The sequence below is a fragment of the Ovis canadensis genome, chromosome 20, assembly GCF_042477335.2.
Source record: "Ovis canadensis isolate MfBH-ARS-UI-01 breed Bighorn chromosome 20, ARS-UI_OviCan_v2, whole genome shotgun sequence".
Classification (NCBI taxonomy): Eukaryota; Metazoa; Chordata; class Mammalia; order Artiodactyla; family Bovidae; genus Ovis; species Ovis canadensis.
Window position 1 is genome coordinate 33831971 of NC_091264.1, and position 24463 is coordinate 33856433.

Consider the following 24463-nt stretch of genomic DNA (forward strand, 5'->3'; position numbering starts at 1 on the left):
CAAAAGACCAGACCTTCTATATTGAAGAATTTAGATCTATATAGAGATTATATATTTAATGATTTATTTAGACATTTATATTTATGACAAATATATTTATATTTATGACATATATATTTATAACAAAATTGTTTAGCAAAATATTGCTATCACAGTTTTTTATGTCTGTGTGATAAAAACTTTACTAATGTGGTGATGAATCAGAGAAAAGCTTAGAAAGCTTTTTCTACTGGTATATGATGTGGTGATTAAACATTCAGTTTTTGGAGCCAGGCCTCTTCACTCACTAGCTGTGTGATCTTGGGGTTATTACTTAGCTTGTCTGTGCCACAATTTTTCCATCTGTAAAATGGGCTAATAATAATACTACTACCACTAACCTCAAAAGGAGGACTAAAAGGTAGCTAATATATGTAAAGCCCTTAGAATAATGCCTGGCACACAATACGTGTTAGCTATTACTAGGTAAGGGTAGGCAGTTGAAAATAAGAAAATATTATCTATGGACATGTGCTGTGAAAAAATAAAGTAGGGTGACCTGATGAGTAGGGTGACATTTAAGCTGAGACCCGAACAGCCAGGAGGTGTAGCCCTGTGTGATCCCCCAGGCAGTGGGGAAGGCTAGCGCTCGCACCCTCACCGGGGAGCAGGGTGCCCAGCAGCTGCAGATGTAACAGATAAGATGCGTCAGAGAGATGGGCTTTGGGTCATGCGAGGTCTTGCTGGTCAGAATTAGAAGTTTGGATTTGCAGGGACCTGCAGTGATGAGCCACCATAGATTTTAAGTAGAGTCAAAATATAAATGTGTTTCTATCTTCCAAAGGTCACTTTGGCCTTTTGGGGGAGAATTGTGTAGGAGGATGAGGGACAGACCAAGAGCGTGGCTGGGAGGCTGGGGCAGTCGCTATGGCAACAAGATGGTGGTTTATGCTCAACCTGGAAAGGTGGGGATGGAGAGACTGGGGCGGTGGTATCTGCCTGTATCATCAACATGTTTTAATCATACTCCCCCTCCCCCCGCCCCCATCATTCATTTACTTTGAAAGGAAGAATATTGCATCCTCTAAAACCTTAATGTTTATACACTGTTCCTATACCCTGGAGTGAATCGGTCATTCAGGAATTGCTTGATTTATTAGGTGAATACAGAACCACCCACCTGGAAAATTCAGGCCAGCAATCCACTCTGAGAGCTGAAATGTTTGGTTTGGGTGTTTTCATTGACACATTAATTTGATTATTTCCAGTAGCTCCCTTTCCCTGGCACGCTGCAAACCCTGATTGCGGTGCAATGAAGTGCAATGATGAGATTAATTGGGGGGACTGACCAGCATTGTATTTTGTCCTCTTAAAATGTAGGTAGTGTGTTTTTATATCTTTCATTGCCTTTATCTACTGCTAAGTCACTTCAGTCATGTCCGACTCTGCGACCCTGTGGAATGTAGCCAGCCAGGCTCCTCTGTCCATGGAATTCTCCAGGCAAGAATACTAGAGTGGGTTGCCTTGCCCTCCTCCAGGGGATCTTCCCCACCCAGGGATTGAAATCCAGCCTTTTGAGTCTCCTGCATTGGCAGGCAGGTTCTTTACCACTAGCACCATCTGAGAAGCTCTATCCACTGCTATACACGGCTTTTAAAGATGGAATGAAATGCTATGCTGGGGCTTTTAGGTGATCATACAGAAAGCGTGTGGCAACAGCCCTGAAGGGAGGATACCCCCGAGTGAGTGGCTGGGGGCTCGTTACATCAGGCTTGCAAGCCTAGCTCCTGCATCTGAGACAAGGAAAGCTGGGTGAGACACCAGCATTTGTCCTCCCTGGGAATGGAGTCAACAACCCCACACAGCTGCTTCCCAGAGGACTGAAAAATAAAGACATGGCTTAAATTGGGAATAACTTGAGTTGATAAGAGGTGAGGGACTTGTTCTAAGCAGAATCTCAAGCACAGGCTAACATTAACGGAGGAATCTTCAAATAGCTGAGGCACTTGTATTGCCATTGTAGTCAGTGATTACTCCCTTCTCAGATATCCTCTAACCGAACCTTAAAGAGTCTTCTCTCCCTCTGCCCCCAAACCTTCCATCTGTGGTTCTAGAAATTAGCTTCCAGATCTTATAAAGATAAGAGTGCTTCTTAACATTTCCTGTTTGAAGTCACAAAAATCCTGCTCTCTGTGGATACCGGTGACCTCTTCTTCCTGCCATGCCAAAGGACAGAGGGAAGCATCCTAAAACCATTACCACAATTTGTTAGCTTTTTATTATTATTATTTTAAAAATTATTTTCTAAGAGAACTTATTTTAATTTTATTTATTTATTTGTTTGGCCACGCCATTGCAAGGCATGTAGAATATTAGTTCCTTGACCAGGGATTGAACCTGAGCCCCCTGCATTAAAAGCACACAGTCCAAACCATGGGACCTCAGGGAAGTCCCTTGTCAGCTTGTTTTAAAGGAAAGGAGTGCAGTAAAATCAGAATCTAGGGAGCATATTTCTCAGTGACCTAATTACTTAAAATTTCTTTGATGGATTTATATGGAGTTTTGGAAGCTCAAAGAACTCAAAATACAGTACAATTCAAAGGGCATCAGCATCGCATAGGATGGGATGACAGAATCATTCCAGGGGCTCTGAAAACATGCTGGATTGGAATTCTGGATAAGAGGTGGGCTCTTCCGTTAGCTTTGGAACCTAGTTCTTACCTTCCTCTCTGGCTTTGTCTAGACATGGCCCAAGGAGAATGGAAGCCAAAAGACTCAGTGTAAGGAGGATGCAAGACCAGAGGGAGAAACACCAAATAACAGGCCACTGGAGAAAAAATAGTCACTTTTTAAAAAGAATAAAACTTAGAGACAACATGGTTTAGAGTGAGGGCTGTTTTCGCCCCAGGAGCCAGGAGGTCTGAATACTGATGATGCGGCTTGCTTCCTCATCAGATGAGGGGTGGTCTTAACCAGGCTCATGGTTCCCTCCAGTTTCAAGACTTTGGCCCTGTTCTTTTTTGCTGCAACTCTGCAGTATTATGTTGAAAATCACTGGGGCTTCCCTGGTGGTCCAATGGTTGGAGACTCCATCTGCCAGTGCAGAAGACATGGGTTCAATCTGTGGTCTGAAAAGATCCCACATGCCCCAGGGCAATCAAGCCCCTGCTCCTAGATCCTGTGCTCTGCAACAAGACAGTAGCCCCCACTTGCTGCAACCAGAGAAAGCCTACATGCAGCAGTGAAGATCCAGCACAGCCAAAAATAAAGACATTAATAAATTAATTTAAAAGAGTCACCACAAAAGCGGATAGGGAGATATATAACTAGACCTCTATTTAGGGACATTGATTGGCGCTAGAAACTTGGTGATCTGGTTGTATTTCAGCCCCAACTCAGATCCTCTCAACTAGTATATAAAATGTCAGCTTGAAGCCATAGCTTCTGCCCTGGGTCCCTGCACGTGGCCACCTGAAATTGCCCTGCTGTGTGCCATGTCCCCCGGTGCCTAAAAGAGGAAAAAAAAAACCAATTTTACCAAAGCAAACCCCATCCAAGGGTCTTCCTTCTAACATTTTAATAGAGATAACATTTCAAATTGCAAATAACAGAACTTCTAGTTAGAAGTTGGGGAAAAAATCTGAAAGTTTGTGAAAGTCGAAAAAGCAAGGACCAAGTAAGTTTATGCAGATGGCAAATTGCAGCCATTCACGCAGAGGTAAAACTTTGGATAGTGAAAAATATGGCAAGTAAGCTCTAACAAACAGAACAAATAGGCAGGTTAGCACTGAGGAAAACGGGAAGAACAAAGAGATTTGTACAAATAACCCTGCGGGTTGGGACTGGAGATTTCAGCAGCATCCCTGGGTATGACGAGTACCGTGACCAGTGCAGTCTGAGGACGAAGAGGCTCTAGCAGCTCGTCTGGCTTAGGGGATGGTGGCCTGAAGGCTGAGTTAACCAGGAGACATGGAGACCCTGAGACCAGGAGACACAGGCGCCCTGAACGTATGAAGTAAAACTGAAGACACCACCAGGAAGAAGGAATTGTCCTCGCGATGGGGAAGCTTGAAATCTGCCGCTCTCATTCAGCAACTGGAGGAACAAGAGGAAACTGAAAAGACCCAGGATGCGCCCGTCGTCAATAACAGTGGCTTTTCCAATGGCAGAAATGAAAGCCTGTGGATAAGGACCTCCCTGGTGGTCCAGTGGCTAAGACTCTGCGCTCCCGATGCAGGGGGCCCTGGGTTCAGTCCCTTGAGTTCACATGGTGCAGCTAACTATAAGATCCTGCATGCTGCAAGGAAGATCGGAGATCCCTTGTGCCACAACCAAGACCTGGCACAGCCCGTAAATGAATATTGAAAATAAATAAATAAAGCCTACAGCTAAAGAACGCCATGTTACAACAAATTAGGTGCAGAGGCAAATGGGGAGGGTTACAGCAACTATGTCCAAAGGTGACAGTAAAAATAAGGGTATACAGAAAACCTCAGGATTAATAATGAGAATATTTAGACAGTGTTTTAAATCTATAGAAAAGACGTTCACAGACATCCTCATGTAACCTCACAGCAGCTCACCAGGGTACCGATGCTATTGTAGTCCCTGTTTTGCAGGAACTAGGGGCTCAGGGGCATTCAGAGACTTGATCTCTAGGTCACACAGGGAAAAAGGGGGAGATGAGGCCTCAACCCCGAGTCTTTGGGCTCCAAGTGTGCTTTCCCCACCGTGCATGGTCATAGGAGTCTCTATGTCAAAGCCAGATTTTGCTACAAAAGCCTGTTGAGTGTTATCCTCAGGGATTTTTTTTTTAAAATCTCATCCAGTGTATTCTCAGGGAACATAACACCAGTCTTCCTTACTAAGTAGGCAATATCCGTGCTTGAAACAGATCAGATAACCCAAAATAAGGTAAAATTTACCAGATTCCTACCAGAAGCAACAGTGGAAATAATCTACCTTCTGATTTTTGTAAATCTACCCTTTATTGTAGAGACTAAAAATGCATATATTAATGAAATTTTAAAACCTGAAAGTATATATTTTTATATGTGGGGGCAAAGAAACTTAAGCTACTTAAATCATGCAATATATCCTACCCTGCAAGAGCTGGAAAGGTGGATATAAATATTGTTACTTTAATTTCGGATAAGTCAGGTCCAAACAATTCTCTGAGAGTCTAGAGCAAAGAAGAAAAAGAAATAGCTTACATCATATCTCTCGTTGAATGTATGAGCCTAAAGTGAATTTTAAACCCCTTTCCTGCTAAAGTTAACGGTGAAAAACTCTTAAAAAGCTAATAGTGTTCGCATTTTCTTTTGGCTTTCTTGCAAACTATTGTCAACAATTATACTTTTTTTTTTTTTTTACTACATTTTCTAATCAGCACATTGTATCTAGAGGGGAACCAGGTATTTTTCACACAGTAGACATACCTCATTAAAAAAACTGTAATACTCTTTTTCATCTTTCTTTAGAACTGTATTTCTAATAGAATTTTTTAAGGTACTTTTGGAATTCTCAAGGTTTTGTAATGTGTAGCTGAATCAAAATTTTAGAGCTGGAAAACAAGAGAGACAATTGAGTCAGGTCCTGTCATTTTACGATGAATGTGTGGGGTCAGGGAGAAGGGGCTCCACCACCATCACCCCGCCCACTGGGTGCAATGCTGTCTCCAGAACCTCAGCCTGACTGCTAGTCCAAGGCTCTAGAATCCTATTCTCCTTCGATATTGTTTTTTTTTGCTGTACTGGGTCTTCATTGCAGTGTGTGAGCTCTCTAGTTGTGGAGCTCAGTTTTCCCCTCGGCATGTGGGATCTGAATTCACCAAGCAGGGATGAAATCTGCGCCCCCTTCATTGGAAGGTGGATTCTTAACCACAAGACCAGCTGGGAAGTCCCTCCTGCTACATTTCTGATAGGCCACGGACCCTTGTTTGTTGTTGCTGTTGCTGTACCTGGCCATTTTGATCTGAAAAAGATATCCATGAATTATCTCTTTTGCCCCTTCCCTATTTTCACCCTCAAATTAAATCCTTATGAAGAGGCTCAGTAGACCTAGCCCCACACCTGTGATAGCACCATCTCTCTTGACCAGCTATCAGTTGTCTTGGGCCGCATCTAGAGGGGGCTCGGTGGACAGTATTCCCAGGCTGGGGAAAGTAGGGCTCAGGTCTGGGGCAGGCAGAGAAATTCCGCTGTTGGGGGAGCTACCGTTGGACTGTTTGCTGTGTTTTTGTGTGTTTCTCTCAAGGATACTGAGCTGACCAGGCCCTCTCTCTCTTTTTTTTTTTTTTCGGTCATCAAAACAAGTAGCTCCTCTCAGACACCTTAATACATAATTAGGTGTGTCTGTTTACACTTGGGAGACAGCGGGCTTCATGTCCTAAAGAAATACAAGGAGTCTGGGAGTAGCCACAACAGATGTTGACATTGTCCATTTGTGGCGAGTTTATGACTCTAGCACCAGGAATAAACACAGGATGAAACCCCTCTGCAGGGGTGGGTGGGTGTGTTGAGAGGGTAATGTTATCGAGCAGAGTAGAAAGTGAAAGGAAGTCCTTTTTTCTTTTTTTTCCTTTTTTTTTTTCAGTTTGATCTAGTATTTGTTTATCTCCTACAACAAGGAAAATGTCACTATTTGGCTTTGGCTGTTTGAAGGCTTTTGCCAAATGCTTGACAATCTGTAAGTTTTGATTTGTGTCAAAAAACCCACTTTGAGAACAAGGTTCTATGTAACTAAGATGTGTTTGTTTTTGTTTAAATCACTCAGAAGAGAAATCATCTCTTGTCTATTGTGAAAAGAGAGGTTTCAATCAAAGGAAAATTCTCCATATTCTAAAATATACAAACAGCTCTTTGAAACGGATGCCAAATCAAACTCTGAAAGGGACATTTCTCTTGCAGAAGTTTTGAGTTAATTCCGTGTGCAGGGCTTGAGTGGGAAAGCTCAGACTGTCGGGGGAATGAGTTACGGCAACACTGTGTGTGGACTGGGAAGTTACGGAAGGAGCATTGCACCGAGACAGTAGGAAGAGTCTTGTACATGGTTTTAGGCTAAATCCTAGCGAGTGTCCTTTTCAAAGTGAGTCAGGTTTTCAGTTAAATAAAAGGTAGTACTTTGGTTCCTGATATTGGTTCCTCCAATGTGGGAAGGCATGTCGGTCATCACTTAAAAAAAATTTCAACCGAAACGATCCCTGTTGTTAAAGAAACACCAGGACTTCTCTTAGGATAAAAAGTAGTGGATGCCAATGAGACAAGTCTAGTGGGGAAAAGGGACACAAATTAGGAAACCTGACAATTTCACTCCGGCTCTGCCACTAATTGGCTGCATCCACGAATCACTGCCTTTTTTCCTTGGCTAAGTTTCCTTATCCGTTGGTATCTGTCAGTTGGGCTTAAACCAGATGTACGTAAAAACAGCGACAACCTGAAAAGCAGTGCATACATTTGAGGCATGCTTTTTAAACACAGTTATTACTTTTGAGACAGGAGAGTTGGCTTGGGACTGAAAAAGAATAGCTCGTAGGATAAGGGAGCAAATGCAGGGGACAGGTTAGAATGAGAGATGCACCCCAGAAATGGTGGGCAAAGCAGAGGTGTGAATCTAGAATTGACCTGAGCCCTTTAGGTGCAGGTAAACCGTAGGTGTAGTAGGTCAGGAAAAGCAGGTGGCTGAAGATGGACCGGCAGAAATCAGAAGGCACAGGCAAACTGCAGTTAGAGCTGAGGACTTAGGGCAAACCTGGCATCACCATCTCTTTTTCCTTACACACAACGCATTTAAAAACTTTCCGAATGTCACTCTGGAGAGGAGCTACAGTGCATTTGCAGATACTTGTAGATAGGCAGGACAGAGTTGTCATTCTCAAGGAATTTACAGGCTGGTAGAGTGGTGAGGCGACTATAGGCCCCCTGCACATGCATGCCTGCCTGGAAGAGACAGACAGATGAAGAACGGGGTTGGGGGTGTGGGTGGGTGTGCTGAGGAGGGAGGGGTCACTCTGGGCTAAAGCAAGGACACAGGAAGATGACTCTGGGACGCCGAGGGGGATTGTGAGGTAGGTTTTGCAGGCTGCTTAGAATCTCAAGGAACTGAGATAGAGTGAGCTTGGGGACACTGAAGGCTGAGAGAAGACTGTAAAACCAGCGCCTGATCAAGGGAAGATAGAAGAGGGTGGACAGGACAGAACCCAGACAGGGGTCCAGTCTGACTGGATCGTAGAGTTCCCAAAGGACAGTGAGACGAGACTGGAAAGGCAAGTTGGGACAGGACTGTTCCTCCGGCAAGTGTTTGCTGTGTGCCTAATGGAGAGATCTAGACATGTACACAAACCTGAGGAAAAAGCGTGACATGAGGTCACAGAACACATAGGCAGTCACCCACAAGGAAAGCCTCAGGAGCCAGAAAGTCGGAGGAGACAAGGCTTCAGGAACCCAGATGAGCCATCTGGGCAGCAGATACAACACATGCACAAGTGGCTCTTGATTCTAGGGCGACCTTCTGGTCACAGCCAGGAAGCCTCTTACAGGGTCTTCATGGACGGGAACCCATCCCAGGGCCTGGGCAGAGGGGGCAGGTCAGCGGATGCATCTGAGTGGAGCGGGAGCAGGGGCATGGTAAGGCTGGGTCCCACAGGACACGGCTTGAGGCTGAAGCCTGTGCTTTTGATCTCAGATTAACGTGGGTCGTGTGAGGCCTGGGAGAGCTGGTGGAGCTGACTCGGAGACTGAACCAGGGCATTTTGGTCATCTGGTCTTGGGGCATTGGGTGGTTTGAGTCACAGACATTAAGGTTCAAGATGGCTTCAGGGCTGTTGGACCACACCAGGGCGCTAAGCCCTTTGAAGGGAATTTTATTTGAAGAAAAACTGTGCCCCGAGCTTGTCAACGTTTTAAAGGATGCTCCCTCTGAGGTGGCTGCCGCCTGGAGACTTCCTGGGTCAGCGCTCGAGTCAGTCACAGGGAGAGTCAGGCTGTGCTGATGCCGGATTTAGAGAGGCAGATCTATTCTGACTTTAAGAAGGGGAGAATCGAGCCCGATCTGAAAACACAGTCTGTACATTTAGGGGATGGTGGAATGTGGTCGCTATGGTGATTATTTGCTCTCCTAGCCTCCTTTTCCCACTGCAAGAGGCATGTTTATTTTTACAGAAGAGTTTGGTTGGGTCTGGCGCTGGGTGTGTGGAGTTTAATCGGGAGCTTCCAGGATTCTGATTCCAAACTCACGTTTTTCCTAGCTTGGACCCCAGTTTTTACATTTTCCTTCTTCTCTGGCTCTTCTAATTCAAATAATACCATATGAAGGGATACCCTCGTGAGTTGGAGATGTTTACCATTTGCTGTGTACTTTTGCCAGTTCTCACTTACAAGAGTCTTATCCAGGGAGAGAACCTGAGGAATATAAAGTGTGACTTGCTTACAATCACTCAGAACTTCAGTGGTAAAGACCATGTGGGAATTCAGAGTCCGAGTGGAGCCCTCAAGATAGGGATGAACAGCCAATCTCCCAGTTCCATATCCCATCTCTGCCTCCACCCCCAGGACGGGTAGTTGATCAGCACTCTTTTCATCATTGCCCTACAGGTAGGCATGGCCTCCAATATGTTAGCACTCTCAGAAAAATGACACTGAATCTCTGCACACTGCTATATTTAAAATGAATAACCAACAAGCTCCTACTGTGTAGCACAGGGAAGTCTGCTCAATGTTATGTGTCAGCCTAGATGGGAGGGGAATTTGGGGGAGAATGCTGCTGCTGCTGCTGCTGCTAAGTCACTTCAGTTGTGTCCGACTCTGTTCGACCCCATAGATGGCAGCCCACCAGGCTCCCCCATCCCTGGGATTCTCCAGGCAAGAACACTGGAGTGGGCTGCCATTTCCTTCTCCAGTGCATGAAAGTGAAGAGTGAAAGTGAAGTTGCTCAGTCGTGTCTGACTCTTAGTGACCCCAGGAATGGATACGTGTTTATGTATGGCCAAGTCCCTTTGCTGTCCACTTGAAACTATCACAGCATTGTTAACTGACTCTGCTCCAACACAAAATAAAAAAAATTTTTTTAAATGACACTGAATCTCTGAACAGTGAAAGGGACTGTGGCAGCGGAGCCCCCCAGGTCTGGGGCCAGGTTCTGGGCCACCATTTACTGGTCTGTAACCTTGAGGAAATCTTTGAGCTTCAGTCTGTCATCCATAACATGGGATCAGTGACACCATCTCCCTTCCTGGGTTGAGGATTTAATGCTCTAATGTGAATAGACGTCTTTCATGGATGCTCTGCAGGTGGGATCCTCAAATCTCTTCCCCATTAGTAAAATCTGTGACACCACGAGATGCTGGTACTACAGAAACACCTGGAAGATCCCTATGGTTGGAACAAAGACTGGGCTATTAAGCACCAGTCCATGCTGGTCCCCAGCCCATCCTCATGGCATTCCTAAACAACATACCATGCTTGAAAGATTCTCCCATTGAAGCACCTCAAAGGGCAGAGGGAACTCTGGAGCTCCTCCCGCATACTCTGCTCCCCCATCTGCTGACATAACCCCAAACCACCCAGCTCCTGCCTGGAGAGCATTTTCATGTCATGTGAATATTCCTCCATGATATGCCTACTTTGGTTTTAATATAAAAATAACATCTTAATTTACTAATATCAGTAATATGTCCTTAAAAAAAAGAAAGAAAAAAAACTCCCCCATGTATTCCCTTCTTTATTTCATGCCCTCCTATCAGCTAGGCTTGGATGTCTAATATATAACATCTCAGCCAGTTCATAAATTTCTGCTTTTAATATAGTCCTGAGTTACCACTAGCACAGGCCACAGGAAAATACCAGCCTGTCCCTTCTAAATTCAGGCTTTTTGGAAAGATTAACTTAGGAACAATTTATCATTTAGTTGCAATTTTTAAAATAATCTTAATTGGCCACATATGTTATCAAATAAGAGTGGGTCTTCCTAGCCTCTGCCTCTGTCCACATGGCCCCACCCCACACGTGCGCATGCGCACTCCACGTTGCCAGGATGTCAGAAAATTAATTATATCACCCGAGGCAGATACAGTCACAGGAAAGCCGCCCCCTGATCCAAGATAAGATTACTGATACCGAAGCTGTTATTTTTAGGAGGGAAAGGCTATGCTTTCCAGCCTTCTTCCCTTTTTCCTAGTCCTTCGTCTCTTAATTGTGGCTCTATGTTTTGGTAGCCATAAGTCATTAGCGGTTTTTAATTTCTCTGAAACTGAAATAAGGTCTGAAAGGGTGGATTTGTCCCTTTTTTCCTCCTTTTTTCCCCTTCTTTTTTTTCTGGCTAATCGGAGGAACGCAACCACATCTGAAGCCACTTGGCTCATTATGAATTTCATGGAAACTGATTCTCTGAAAGTGTTTCCATATGTGTGTTCCCAATATATCCCATCCTCTCTAAATGGGAGCACAGACGTGTGCATGGGCTGGAAATGGCTTCAGGATGTGACAGAGCAATCATATGACCGCCGCGGCACCGTGGGTGGCCTCTTCTGAAAGACACGGTGTCCTGGGTGCTGGCCTCCTTCCTGCTGCGGATCTGGTTTCAAAGACTATCCACCCTTCCTAGCCTTTAAAAAGTTCTTCATCAAGGCCTAGCGAGAAGAGCCCTCTCGTGTTTTCTGTGTTTTTTTTTTTAAACTCCGTTTCTCTCCCCCTACCACCCCATCTTTGGTTTCTTCCTCCTCTTAGCCTCCCTCCCTGTGCACGCAGGAACACACACACTAAGCATCTAACACCTCCCTCCTCCCCCTCACCAAGAGGAAATGTATTATTCCAACAATATCCTCAAAATTTGGGTGGGTTAAAGGGATGGTTGAAGTTTTTGAAAATTGCCAGGTTGTACTTTTTTTTTTTTTCTCCCCCTTTTTCTCTCTTTCCTTCAATGTAGCATACTTCCTTAGCCTTGGGATCAGCTGGTCTCAGAATTTGTGAGCGTGCAGTGGAAAAGTACAATTCATTACAACACGAAAATAAATATTTATACTGGATAGTCGAGGCACTTTTCCTCTCTTTTGCACAACTATGGAGCTTGCTGGTCTGACCTTTTATTATCTTCAAAAAATCAGTTTCAGATTCTCATTTTTCTGCTTTCTTTCCCACCAGCCTGACCCATCACATTTCTTCCATGTGGGGTGTAGTTTTCTGACTGATTTAATGAAATTAAAAGTAAAATTAATTGAGTGATCAATACTTGATCATTTTAGTGTGAAGGAATAAATTCAGGGAAAGAAAGAGTTGATATAAAATCTCTTAAAGCCTCAGTGTGGAAAATGCAAAGTAATCTTCTGGGTAGAGATGAAAGTTGATTTTTAGATAATGTTTATACAGCATTTCTGCTTCTGTCATGTTATCTGCTTGGGACTATGCTAATAGTTCATTCATTTAGCAGATTTTTTGGAAGTACCCGTCTTTTCTCAACACCATACTGTGGAAATAGGGCGGATCTCAAAGGAGGATACATGGTTCTTCTTCATTTGCTCTCCCGTTAGTTGGAAAATGAAAATACTTCTCTAAATACCAAGTACTTCTAAATACTCTTAACACTAAATATTCTAAGTACTTCTTTAAAATACCTTAGTTGGAAAATGAAAATATTTCTCTAAAACCAGTGACAAAATTTTTACCACAGAGTGGTAAGATTTACATATGTAAATGTCCTGAATATATAGGGTAAAGAAAAGATGATAAGGATTTGTATACCTGAAAGTCCTTGTGTGGTGGTGAGCTTTGAAGGGCCTGCTTATAGTACCCGGGTCTGGCAGACAGCAGGGAAGTAGCTGTAAGTCTGAGCATGCACAGAGCCGCAGTGAGGGTCCTACCACAAACAGGAAGGTTCATCCTGAGCAGCGTGAGATGTGACCTTGGAAGGGTAGAACAGGAAGCTCTGACGATGCCAGTAGTTTTCCCATTATCTTTTATGTCCGCCTTGCAGAGCTGTTCGGTCACACCTGGTAAGGGGTAGCCGTGACCTGTGCTGGGTTGGCGTGATACCCTCTGGTTTTTCAAGGCCTTGCACCTGCGTGGCCTGAGAAGGTGGAAGATTTTCCCGTTCTGTGTTTGTTTTCAGAGAACTCAGATCTAAGGCCTACGCTCTGCATTTTCCTGCTGGCATGCACTGTCCGGGCAGCCGAGGGGGAGATGTTCACGCTGGCCTAGGACAGAACTGCATTTTCATCTCAGGGTCATGAAGATCCACCTGTCTCCAGGCAGCCACTTCTTCATCTATAAAGGCCATCCTCAGTTCTGGGTGACGCTGACATAGTGGCTCTATCTACTGTCCAGAAATTCAAACAGGATGTGAGCTTTACTACTACCCACTCCAAATAAATGACAAAACCTTAGTGGCAGCAGTTACCCTGGGGTCCTGGGGATAGGAATGTGCCATTCACTGTGCACTTGTAGCCTGGCCCTCTTTCTCCTTTCTCTTTTCTCCCTCTGACTCCCCAGTGCAGACTTAACATAGATACGGGCTCTCAGGATACTGGACATAGCCCGGTGGCATCTGTTCACTAGTGGCAACTACCATTGGTGGGCCTCTGTCTGAAACGTGAAGTCAAGTGATGTAGTGATGTTTGGGGAGAGCTTTGAACACCCTTTGAAGAGAGTTTTATGAGATTTCATAAGTTAGGAATTATATTTGAGTTACATTTAGGTCTGATGCCACCATTGCTGAATGCTTATTATAATATCTATTTTCTTAATGCATCAAAAACATACCAGCTGTTGCACAGAGTTCTTGAATCCCTAGCCCATTTGCCTTGTTCATTGATTTATTCATCCATTCATATGCTTACATTAAAAAAAATTAAGCTCTTACCCTGTAGACTGTTCTGAGGGATATGAGAGGAAAATAAATCATAAACCTTACCATCCAAAGTTTACTTTGTAGTTGGAGAGCACAGGCTAAGAAACAGCTAATAATTCAGTGGCTGAGGGCCCAAAAGAGTGATATGGAAAATAAATGCTGTTAGAACAGGAGTGAAATAGGAAATTATATAATAGAGCAGTTGGGAAGGCGGCAGCCGAAATGTAGAAGGGGAAGAAGATGCTTAGAGGAGAAAGGCGCTGCTTCTTATTCCAATAGAGAAGATGCTGCAAGGGGGTTAATGAAAAGTGTTATTGTTTAGTTGCTGAATCATGTCCAACTCTTTGTGACCCCATGAACTGTAGCCTGCCAGGCTCCCTAGTCCCTGGGATTTCCCAGGTAAGAATACTGGAGTGGATTGCCATTTCTTTCTTCAGGGAATCTTCCCAACCCAGGGATCACACCCACGTGTCTTCTTCATTGGCAAGTGGATTCTTTACCACTAAGCCATCAGGGAAGTCCTTAATAAAAAGTACTTGGGTGTTATTTGAGATTTGGTGAAGTGATAACTCCTACCATTTAAAAGGCTTTCATGAAGCTTTGAAGTTAAGACCTTATTGCTGAGAAGTCTGATGGCTTTTCATACAGTATACGTTTTCCCTTGCATTAAAAAAGGACAGAGAAGTCTGCATTTGTCAACCTGTGTTCCACCTGGACTCAAGGTCCCTGGTCCTTCTCTATGTCCCGACCTGCCCTCCGCAGTTGGGATGTGTAAATTCCGCTCCCTAGCGGAGATGGTTCCTGGGTGTGATGTTTCCTAGCTGAGAGCCCTGAATGGCAAGTACCCCAGTCCAATATTCTTTTCAAGCTCTTATCTCTGTTGTTTTTAGCACTGTCTTGGCCCATCTTCAACCAACCAAGCCATAATGGTTTGAGTGTCTACTGAATGAGAAAATGTATGTGAAAGTACTAGGGAAAGAAACATCAAGCATGGTTGTTATTAAACCCAAAAGGGGAAGATGAATGAGTATTAGATCACTGCTGCTGTAGCTCCCTCTAGTTAGGAGTCCAGCACAAGTCAAGATAACTAGCATTAGATAGCAGCATGTGGAAGGCGCTGAGTGGAGGTTTGCGGGCCACAGGAACCAGAGATCAGAGTTTCTCTTTTATTCTCCCTTATCTTGGTTTCACTCCTTCCCCACCGCACTTTCCACTCGCTCAGAAGATGCGAGAGACATGGTTGGGTAAAAGCAGGCTATTTCCTTTTTCCCCATAGACTTTGGAGGGGAGGGGCAAGAAATTTTTACTTTTTAAAAAATGGTTTTCACAATGATTAGACTTTGCATTCACTGAAGAATAATCAGTGCTTCCTTTTCTTTCCTTTTGGCTGTGCTGGGTCTTCGTTGGGGTGCGTGGGCTTTCTTTGGTCTAGCATGAGGGGTTAGTTGCCCCACAGCATGAGGGATCTTAGTTCCCCAACCAGTGGATTCTTAACCACTGTACCACCAGGGAATTCCCAAGGAATTTTTATTTTTAACTTTGATTTTATTTTTATTGGAGCTTCATGGGCATTTCATCAATATATTCTTCCCCAGGTATATTAGATTGTGAAAAATTGCTGCTGCTGCCGCTGCCGCCGTTTCAATGAGCAAGTTTCCTGCAGCTCTCTTTCTGATGAGAGAAATCTGCAGGTCTCTGACTTTGGCAGGGGGTGCAGAGGGTCATTCTGGAATAAAATGCATCTGTAGGGAACCATCAGGTCCTAAGGGAATCAAGCCCTTGACCTTGGTCTCAATCAGATTACACCATGAATAACTGAATTAATTGCTCACTGTTTAGCAAATTAGGTCAGCAAGTGCTGAAAGAGTTTTTAAATAGTCTCCCAAGGACGGTAACTCTCTTTGGGGGCAACACGTGGGCACCAGAAGAACCTGAATTTATTTAACCTGAATAAATTTAAGCAAATTTATTTCAGCATATAGAACTTTTAAGGCATATATATATATATATATATATATATATCTGTATCTGTAATTGTGTCAACCAAATTCCTTGAGGGTGACTAAGATTGAAGAGAGGTTAGAAGTCTGAGAGGTCTTGTCTAACCGTGGTTTTGCCTCTCTGGAGCTGGGTGATTTTGTAGAGTAAATGGTTCCCTTTCTCTGTTTAGCTTCCCTATTTTTCAGTGGGTTAGATTAGGATTATCTAGACAGTAAAAGAGGTGTTTGGATTTTTGTCACCAGAATACCCCAAACCAGCAGAGGAGGATAAATGGGTACCTTAGGGAACCTGGGGGCATAGTCTAAAGCCTCCCAAGTGCAAAATTTTATTGAAATCAGTTTTCATTTGTCTAAAAATTCATCTAAGTGTTCTAAAGCTTTACAAATGGGAAATTTTGTTGAAACAGTTTTTTTGTTTGCCTGAAAACTCACCCAAGTGTTGCGTGCTGCTGCTGCTGCTGCTGCTGCTGCTAAGTTGCTTCAGTCGTGCTAGTCCGTATCATATTCGTGTTTACCGTACAGCATCCGCTTGTTTCCAGACTGAGTAAAGCCAGCCTGTTGGGAAGATGTACCATGTTTATCTTGGGCTTCAAGTAACTCCTGGCAGTACTGGATTTATTTAATCTGTAGGTTGTGATCTGGAGTTTTAAACTGGCTCTGGGGAGCTTCAGGCTACAAGGCAGATCACTGGGGCAGTTACTGAGCTTTGGCTTTATGTTTCTAAAATTAGATTGGGGTAAGAGTACTTCCAGAACTCTCCAGGTGTTCGTCCTTATCCTTTTAATAAATAGATACTACATTTTCTTTAGTTGATATAATATCTAGGTCTGTAAATGGTTTGTAGTTGTATGTATTGTGGTTGGTGATATGGGTATGAGTAGTTTAGGACACAAAGATCAGAACAACCTGAGAAGATGATCTAGAAGAAAAACAGTTCTTGTACAGAAAAGAGATTAGACGTATAGAAAGAAAATTTAGTTATAGCATTTGTTTCTGTAATAATTATTATAAAAAATAATTGACAGTTAGGAAGGAGTTTAAGTTCTTTCTTTTTAAGTTGAGGATTCTTTCAGTCTCCCCACCACTGATTATTATATAAGAGATCTCATGCGAGACTGCAGCAAGTTGTTAAAATTTCTTCCTACAGAATGCATTGCAGTGTGACACAAAATGACTAAGCAAGTTCTAGGGAATCATCTTTTTTTAAGTTATAAAAATGGCCGTATAATCCCTTTAAAGTCCACATCAGCTCTCTTTGCTCAGAAGGAGTTAAATCCTCAAGACCTGACAGTCTTAAGTGACTGGAAGCCATTGGTGAAAATTCTATAAACCTAGCGGAAACCTGTTGCATTGTGTTCTATAAACCACAACCAGAGCTCATTAATTGAAAAATGAATGTCAATTTGCATTAGCCGGCATCTCTAAACCCAAAAGGTACAGTGATCCCGGCATGTGATGGATTAATAAAAACATCAGCCAAACGTATCAGGTAAAATCGAGAAGTTGGGGGTAAGGGGCGGAGAGATAAATTCAAAGCCACATTGGAGTTTACTGGCAGGGTCCCACATAAAGGGTTTTAATAGGGCTTCTGCATTAAAATAAGGGAAACCACATGGAATTTTAATTATAAGGACAGGATATTTTAAGTATAAATACTCACAAGAAGCATTTTTTACATCGATGAGCCTATTTGTGTGAGCTCTGTGCTTCTGTGGAGCAAACGCTGCTGTTTTAAGTGTGACTTCTTTCCTTTTGAAATTGCTCACGTTTTTCTGGTTTCTCTCACACGAGCTGAGTGTTGAACTTAATGCGTACAGAAGTGGCCTGCCTACACTTATTAACTCTCCCGACTCAAGTTCACCTAGATGCCCTGCGATGAAAATGGGGCTGGCTGAGAGCATCTGTGGTCTCCATGCCGGGCCTGTATCGTGTCAGGCACTACAGAAGCCCGGGGCAGAGAGATGGCAGGTCTCGTCTGCACTACCGTGGGCAATTCTGTCCTCGTCCCTCCTTGCACCTTTTCACACTTGAACTTGTCAGCATTTCGTACTTGGGAGGGGTTAGGGAGAGGCCAGTAGAGGATGGAAGAATTTATCAAAAGCAGAGAGCAACTGCCCAGACTGTGCGAGTTTTGGTTTGTCATCTTGAAAGTGTTTGCTTCCGGTATTAGAAGCTAGCTGCTCACCAGCTTTTCCCCCTCTGCTTATGGGGCCTGTGGATTCCGGGAAGGTTTACTGTGAGGGGTGGGAACTTCCCAGCCTCCCCTCCCCCTCCCCCAAGGCAGTGGCTTCTCCTGCTGTCTTGGGATTCACGGTGATAGAATGGTAGAACCAGAAGGGAACTTAGAGCTCATCCCCTCATTTTACAGATGATGACACTGCCACCTCTGACTTCTGCCTCTGGCCTTCCACTCTCAGTAAGAAGAGCCAGGCAGGTGAGACTTTTCACAATTGCTGGGTTGGGCTGGGTGGGGTTGTCTGGCTGAGACTGCCCGATGAGTGAGAAACACTTTTGTTAACGACATATTGCTTTGAAGTAGACACTTTTAGTTATCAGTGCCCACTAAGGCACTTAACCTGAGCATTTTACAAAGAACACAAGGCAGTGTGTATTTTAACAGAAATGAACAACTCTCAATCAGCACCTTGAAAGAAGAGGATTGGGATACTTCCTTTAGGATCCGAGAACGGGGGCTAAATAAAAAGGAAGCTGAGGAAGTACCTGCTCACTAAGGCCTTCAAGAATTACCAAGTGAGACTTCACTGGTGGTCCAGTGGTTAAGGTGGCCCACTCAGCCTTCTAGTGCAGGGGACAGAGGTTCGATCCCTGATGGGGGAACTAAGAATCCCACATGCCACGCATGGTGTGGCCAAAAATTTTAAAAGAATACTGAGTGTTTTCCCTTAGAGATAAAAGTGGTAGGAAAAGCAAATACATGAGAGCCAAAGGATTGGAAGAGTTCAGGTGTGAACAAAATCTTTAAGAACACTGGTATTATCGAAGGCTGGTCACAATTCTGTCAGTGTTAGGAATTCATAACCCAGTCTTTAAAGATCACAACTATAAGTTTTTGGCATTTCCGAAAACTAATTTCCACATGAAGTGGTTTCTAACCATGGTTTCATAAGTTGAGTGCCAGAAATACCTATTAAGAAGGCATCCTGTTAGTTTTAGAAGTTAAAGGACCTCATATTTTAGGGGAAAACTGTCTTTGCTTCAGGTTCCCAGTTCAAACTGGCCTGCAGCTAATTCTGTAGGAGGTGGTATATGGGCCCAGTAGGTGGATGGTGAGATGCCCTCCTGTTCTTTCTCCTTTCCAGGGAGCTTTTCCCCAAAGCTGCTGTTGGCATGTGGCCTTAATCAGGTCTTGCTTCTCCCGTCAAGACTTGAAGTGCAGTGATTGCTAGGTGCCAGCCACTTTCAATCCTGCTAGCTTAGGACCCTCAGCAGTTTCTAAGGGTCAGACTCTTCCTATATGACCCCAGGTACATAAGCTAGTTCTAGAAAACATTGAAATCTAGTTTGATTTTCTTTTTGAAATCAATTACTAAGATGAGGAAAAAAATACATAAACTGATGACGAAGATGAGGATTTTACATTATTTTACAAGTTCAAGTGATAGGCCCGTTAGGGAATCTTTTTTATAGTCCTTCATTGATGAAAGGACCCTACTAAGAGTATCAATACCAAAACGGATCATTTTGGAATTTCTTTATTATTGGGTGAGAAAAAGAAATGTGTCAGACTTAGTATAAAGGTCACTTCCAAATATCTGAGGTGCCACAAGAAACAGAAAGGGAGGAGAAAAAAAAAATCAATGAGGATTCAGTCTTAAAGTCTGGTGAGTGAAATCTGTCTCATGAAGTATGGGGTTTACATGCACAACTTAGCACTTATTTGGGTTTTTTAAAGCCCTTTGGGATTCTCTGGGGCGGTGGGGGGTGGGGTGTGTGTGAAGAACTTGAGGCTAAAAGACTGTACAATGAAAAAAGAAAAAAAAAAAACCCAAAAGACTGTGTAGTGACTGGTGCATTTGAAAGTCTGTTTGTGGCTTGCTGTTCCATTGGGGAAAAGCTAAAGTTTTCTTTTTTTTTTTTTTCCTTGTTAAAAAAAAAATTCTTTCATGATTTTAACTGATATTTACAGATGTTTCCCCCCCCATCTTCTGTTGTAATTTTTAGGTGCTTCAGAACTGGGCCCTTTTTCAGACCCCAGGCAGTTCCCAAGCATTTCATCCCTCACTGAGAGCCGCTTCTCCAACCCACGAATGCACTATCCAGCCACCTTTACTTACACCCCGCCAGTCACCTCAGGCATGTCCCTCGGTATGTCCGCCACCACCCACTACCACACCTACCTGCCACCACCCTACCCCGGCTCCTCCCAAAGCCAGAGCGGACCCTTCCAGACCAGCAGCACGCCATATCTCTACTATGGCACCTCGTCAGGATCCTATCAGTTCCCCATGGTGCCCGGGGGAGATCGGTCTCCTTCCAGAATGCTACCGCCGTGCACCACCACCTCGAATGGCAGCACGCTATTAAACCCAAACCTGCCCACCCAGAACGATGGCGTTGACGCCGACGGAAGCCACAGCAGTTCCCCCACCGTTTTGAATTCTAGTGGCAGAATGGATGAATCTGTTTGGCGACCCTATTGAAACTTCCTCAGCAGTGGCCCCAGCGGTCTCGGTGGGGAGCCACATCCCCAGTGTATCGACATATACATATATAGAGAGTGCATATATATGTATATCAACTCGCTATCTACAAAGTGCCTGTTTTTTTAGAAAATTTTCTTTTCTTCTTCTTTTTTTTTTTTTTGGCATTCAGTCACTCTGTCACGATCTTGCAACCCTAAGAGGGTAAATCTTGTGAAGCAAAAGGCCCAAGAGACAGTCCTAACCAGGTTTCAGATCGTTTTCTATTTAAACATGTACCTTTGCAAACAAACAAAGGGAAAAAAAAAAAGTTATTTTTTGTTCGCTGTTGTCGTTTGGTCTCTTATCCTCAATCATCTGTTCAGATGCCTGTTCAGAGAGGTGGACTCCAAGTCCGGGAGGAAGAGCAAAGCCGCTTCCTCTCTGTGTTTTGAAACCACACGTCCTTACGGTTCACGGCGCCGCAACATGTGGACCAGTGCCCTGGGCAGACCCGCTTACAAAGCCGGTCCAGGTGCCTTCGAAGGGAAAAGAGGCAGAAAGGAATGCTTCCACTCCCCTGCCATCCATTCAGAGTAACTGTTCCAAACTTTTGCTTTCATACTTTCTCTGCAAGTACTCATTTGAACTGTTTGGTTCAGTTGTTTTTATGATTATTATTTTTCCTACTTTAAGAAAGTGACTTCAAAAAAATACTGATCAGGATAGATTATTTTATTTTACTTTTTCATACTTCTTTTTTCCTTTTCCCATTGAACCAAAAGGAAATCCAATCCTGAACCACCTGCCCCCTCCAACCCACTCCTTCTTTTATTCGAAACTGAAAATGGCAATACCTTATTATAGCCATAATGGTAGAGATAGTGTTTGCGTTTGGCTGTGTGTTATTTGTCTTCTTTTTTTTTTTTAAATTATGAATATGTGTAAAATCTGAGGTAACTTGCTAACGTGAATGGTCATATAACTTTAAAGATATATTTATAATTATTTAATGACATTTGGACCCTTGAAACATTTCTTAGTGTATTGATATGTTGACTTCGGTCTCTAAAAGTGCTCTTTATTAAATAACAAATTTCTTCAGTGGGCTAGAGCCATATCTGAAATATTGCTAAGCAATTTCAGTTCATCCAGGCACAATGTGATTTTTAAAAAATACTTCCATCTCCAAATATTTTAGATGTAGCTTGTTTTTGCGATGTATGAAGGAATTGATATGTTTCGTTCTTTTCAGATCTTTGATTGCCTCTAACACAGCTTTGCCTTTTTTAAAAAAAATAGCAATAATTAAGAGATTTAAAAAGCAACCCTGAGTCCTTTATCACTTATGTTGCCCTTTATCAGCATAAAATGCTGGAGTGATGTGGTTTCCTAATTTCTTTGAAATAGTGATGACTCTCGTCATATTAAAAGACAAGCACAAGTGAATCCTTGAACTGCAGAATGGCGTTCTGTGGTTTCATAGTTAAAGCAAAACTCAAAATTGCCAGGCTTCACGGTAAAGACGCAGTCAGCTTAAAGCCACACACAGAGCTGAAGGATCAGTCACAATACTCAAGGTACAGGAGAGCAGAACTGTGCCAGGGAGCCTTACCCCACCCGCCTTACCCAGACAGTAAGTCAGGGGAACCCAAATCTGCCTTAGCCTGGGCCCCACTGGCAGCTCTCCACAGAATTTGCATTTAAAGGAGCAGAATTAAGTCATTGTCTTCTGAGAGCAAGGTCATCTGAAGGAGCAGGCAAGTTCCAACAGGCAGCTGAGAACACACAGGCTGTGGGGACCCATACACAGCCTCTGGTACTCGTTGTATTTCTCACCTTGGAGGGTGTCAGGAAGGCAAGGCTTGGTGGAATCTGGTGTCTACTACTGCGTGTGAACTTGAGCTGAAGCCCTCCTGTCGGAGGCACTCTGAGCTCTCCTGGTCCTTAATCCAAGCCAGGACCATGTCACGACACCACCAGGCAGATCCCCACCCACCTCCCCCACAGGTCAGGGCTCTTTCATTCAAAATCTGTGCCCGACTCCTGCCACCCTCCCCCCCGCCACCCTAAGCAGAACCTGTTAGAGATTTGCCTCCAGTCCCCAGAAGCCCCTCGCTCCCTGGTCATCCCCCAGCCCACTTCATAAACCCACCAAGCATCTCGGGACAGCTCAAGGGGCATTGGACCTGTGCTTCTCACCTGGGAATTCACCCTGACTCCCCCTAATAAAAATCAAGGGGAACACCAAACCAAACCAAACCAAGACACTTTGCCTTCTAAAGGTTGTATACCAAGTATGCCTAGATAAATAAGCCACTTTTCTATTCCTAAAGATGGAAGTAGTAATGGATACTATTTATTGTTTGTATGTGGTAGCTTGAAGCACACCACCGTCCATTTATTTTTAAGTATAAAATATGTGTGTTTGTTTCAGCAGCACTTAAAAAAGCCAGTGTCTGGTTACACATTTCAATCTTAATTAATTGACATAAAAATGTTATCTCCAGTGCCAGCTGTACCCTATTTAATAAAAAAGGTACTATATCTGTACATTCTTGTTTAATGTTCAAAGGGCTTTTTTAAGTTTACAGTACACATACTAAGTGACTTGAGGGACGCTTTTGTGTTGAAATGTTCGTAATGGCTGCAGGCAGCAACCCAGAAACACTTTAAAAGTTTTTTTTCTTGGGAAAAATTCAAGCACTTCTTCCTTCTCTCTTCACTCTAACCATTTCAATGGGGCAATTTATATTTCTTAGATCAAATTTGGCCCTTTTTCAGCCTGGGGGTTAAATTTTGCTTTAAAAAAAAAAAAAAAAAGTCCTGAATTTGCACTGAGTCATGTGCATGATTTGTGATTTCAAGATTAAAACAAAGCCTTACTGCTACTATGGAGCCATGACCTAGCCAGCAGTGTGCTTTCTTCAGGTTAAAATGACATGGTTTACAATGTCACCGATATGGCTACTTTTTAAAGAACAAAACAACATAAAAGACCTGTTTTAGCCTGTGTCAGAGTTCCAGATTAGGTACCAAAGATTTTTAGATTTTTTGTGAAATGACATCCAGTTTAGAACTCAAAGATTCAACAGATTAGCTGTGGTTCACGCTTCAGGCCGTCTTACCCCGACCAGGACCTTTTAAAAGTGAGCAGAGAACTGCACACCGTTAGGCCCCATTCATTGTGGAATCAGAGGGGAGGAGATGGGTGTGCTGGCTGAAAGAGTTCCCTCCATTCCCAGGAAAGCGACTGACTCAGAGTCTAGGGGAATGTGTGAAAACACAAAGCAGTAGCAAAAACAATAATTATACCTATGACATTCGAAGGAACCGTAATAAATAAATAAAAGATGACTTTTCCCCAAACCTTGAATTTGTTGTCCTTAAAAAAGATAATGCCTTTGAAACTTATTTTCTATGTGAGAAGTTTTTAGATGTTTGTTTACTTCATGTTTACAAATAACTGTTTGCCTTTTCATGCAGTACTTTGAAATATTATCAGCCAAAACCATAACGTACAGTCATTTCTTAGGTATTCTGAATAAAATTCCATTTCTTTTGGATATGCTTTACCATTCTTAGATTTCTGTGGAACAAAAATATTTGTAGCATTTTGTGTAAATACAAGCTTTCAATTTTTATTTTTTTTTCCAATCGCTGTTGCCCAAGACTTGCTTTCGTGCACGTATTGTACAAATTCTGCTTTGTGCCACAGGTCATGATTGTGGATGAGTTTACTCTTAACTTCAAAGGGACTATTTGTATTGTATGTTGCAACTGTAAATTGAATTATTTGGCATTTTTCTCATGATTGTAATATTAATTTGAAGTTTGAATTGAATTTTCAATAAAATGGCTTTTTTGGTTTTGTTATGTGTGTACACTGGGTTTTTTCTCATCCGCGGCTTCTTCTCTTGTCTGACGCCTGCTCCTGTCTACACCTGGGCACTTATTGGTCATAGGACTTGCCAGGGCTGGATGAGAGCAGAGATCCTATGTTATTGG

The 24463-nt window shown here is 43.2% G+C and overlaps 1 protein-coding gene across 8 annotated transcripts in view; it reads left to right on the top strand.

The window, feature by feature from the left end:
* The window catches only part of RUNX2 (RUNX family transcription factor 2), a 253326-nt gene that overhangs the window by 113289 nt on the left and 115574 nt on the right, over positions 1 to 24463 (top strand). For 3 of the 8 annotated variants that reach the window (XM_069562663.1, XM_069562666.1, XM_069562670.1), the window contains 2 exons: positions 18184 to 18249; positions 19998 to 24329. The exons of 3 other annotated variants lie outside the window; for them this stretch is intronic. In XM_069562663.1, the coding sequence (XP_069418764.1) occupies positions 18184 to 18249; positions 19998 to 20476 (545 nt within the window). In that variant the 3' untranslated portion in view covers positions 20477 to 24329. Of the gene's footprint in view, positions 1 to 18183; positions 18250 to 19997; positions 24330 to 24463 lie in introns of those variants that run through there. 2 more of the 8 variants (XM_069562664.1, XM_069562668.1) reach the window with 1 other exon arrangement.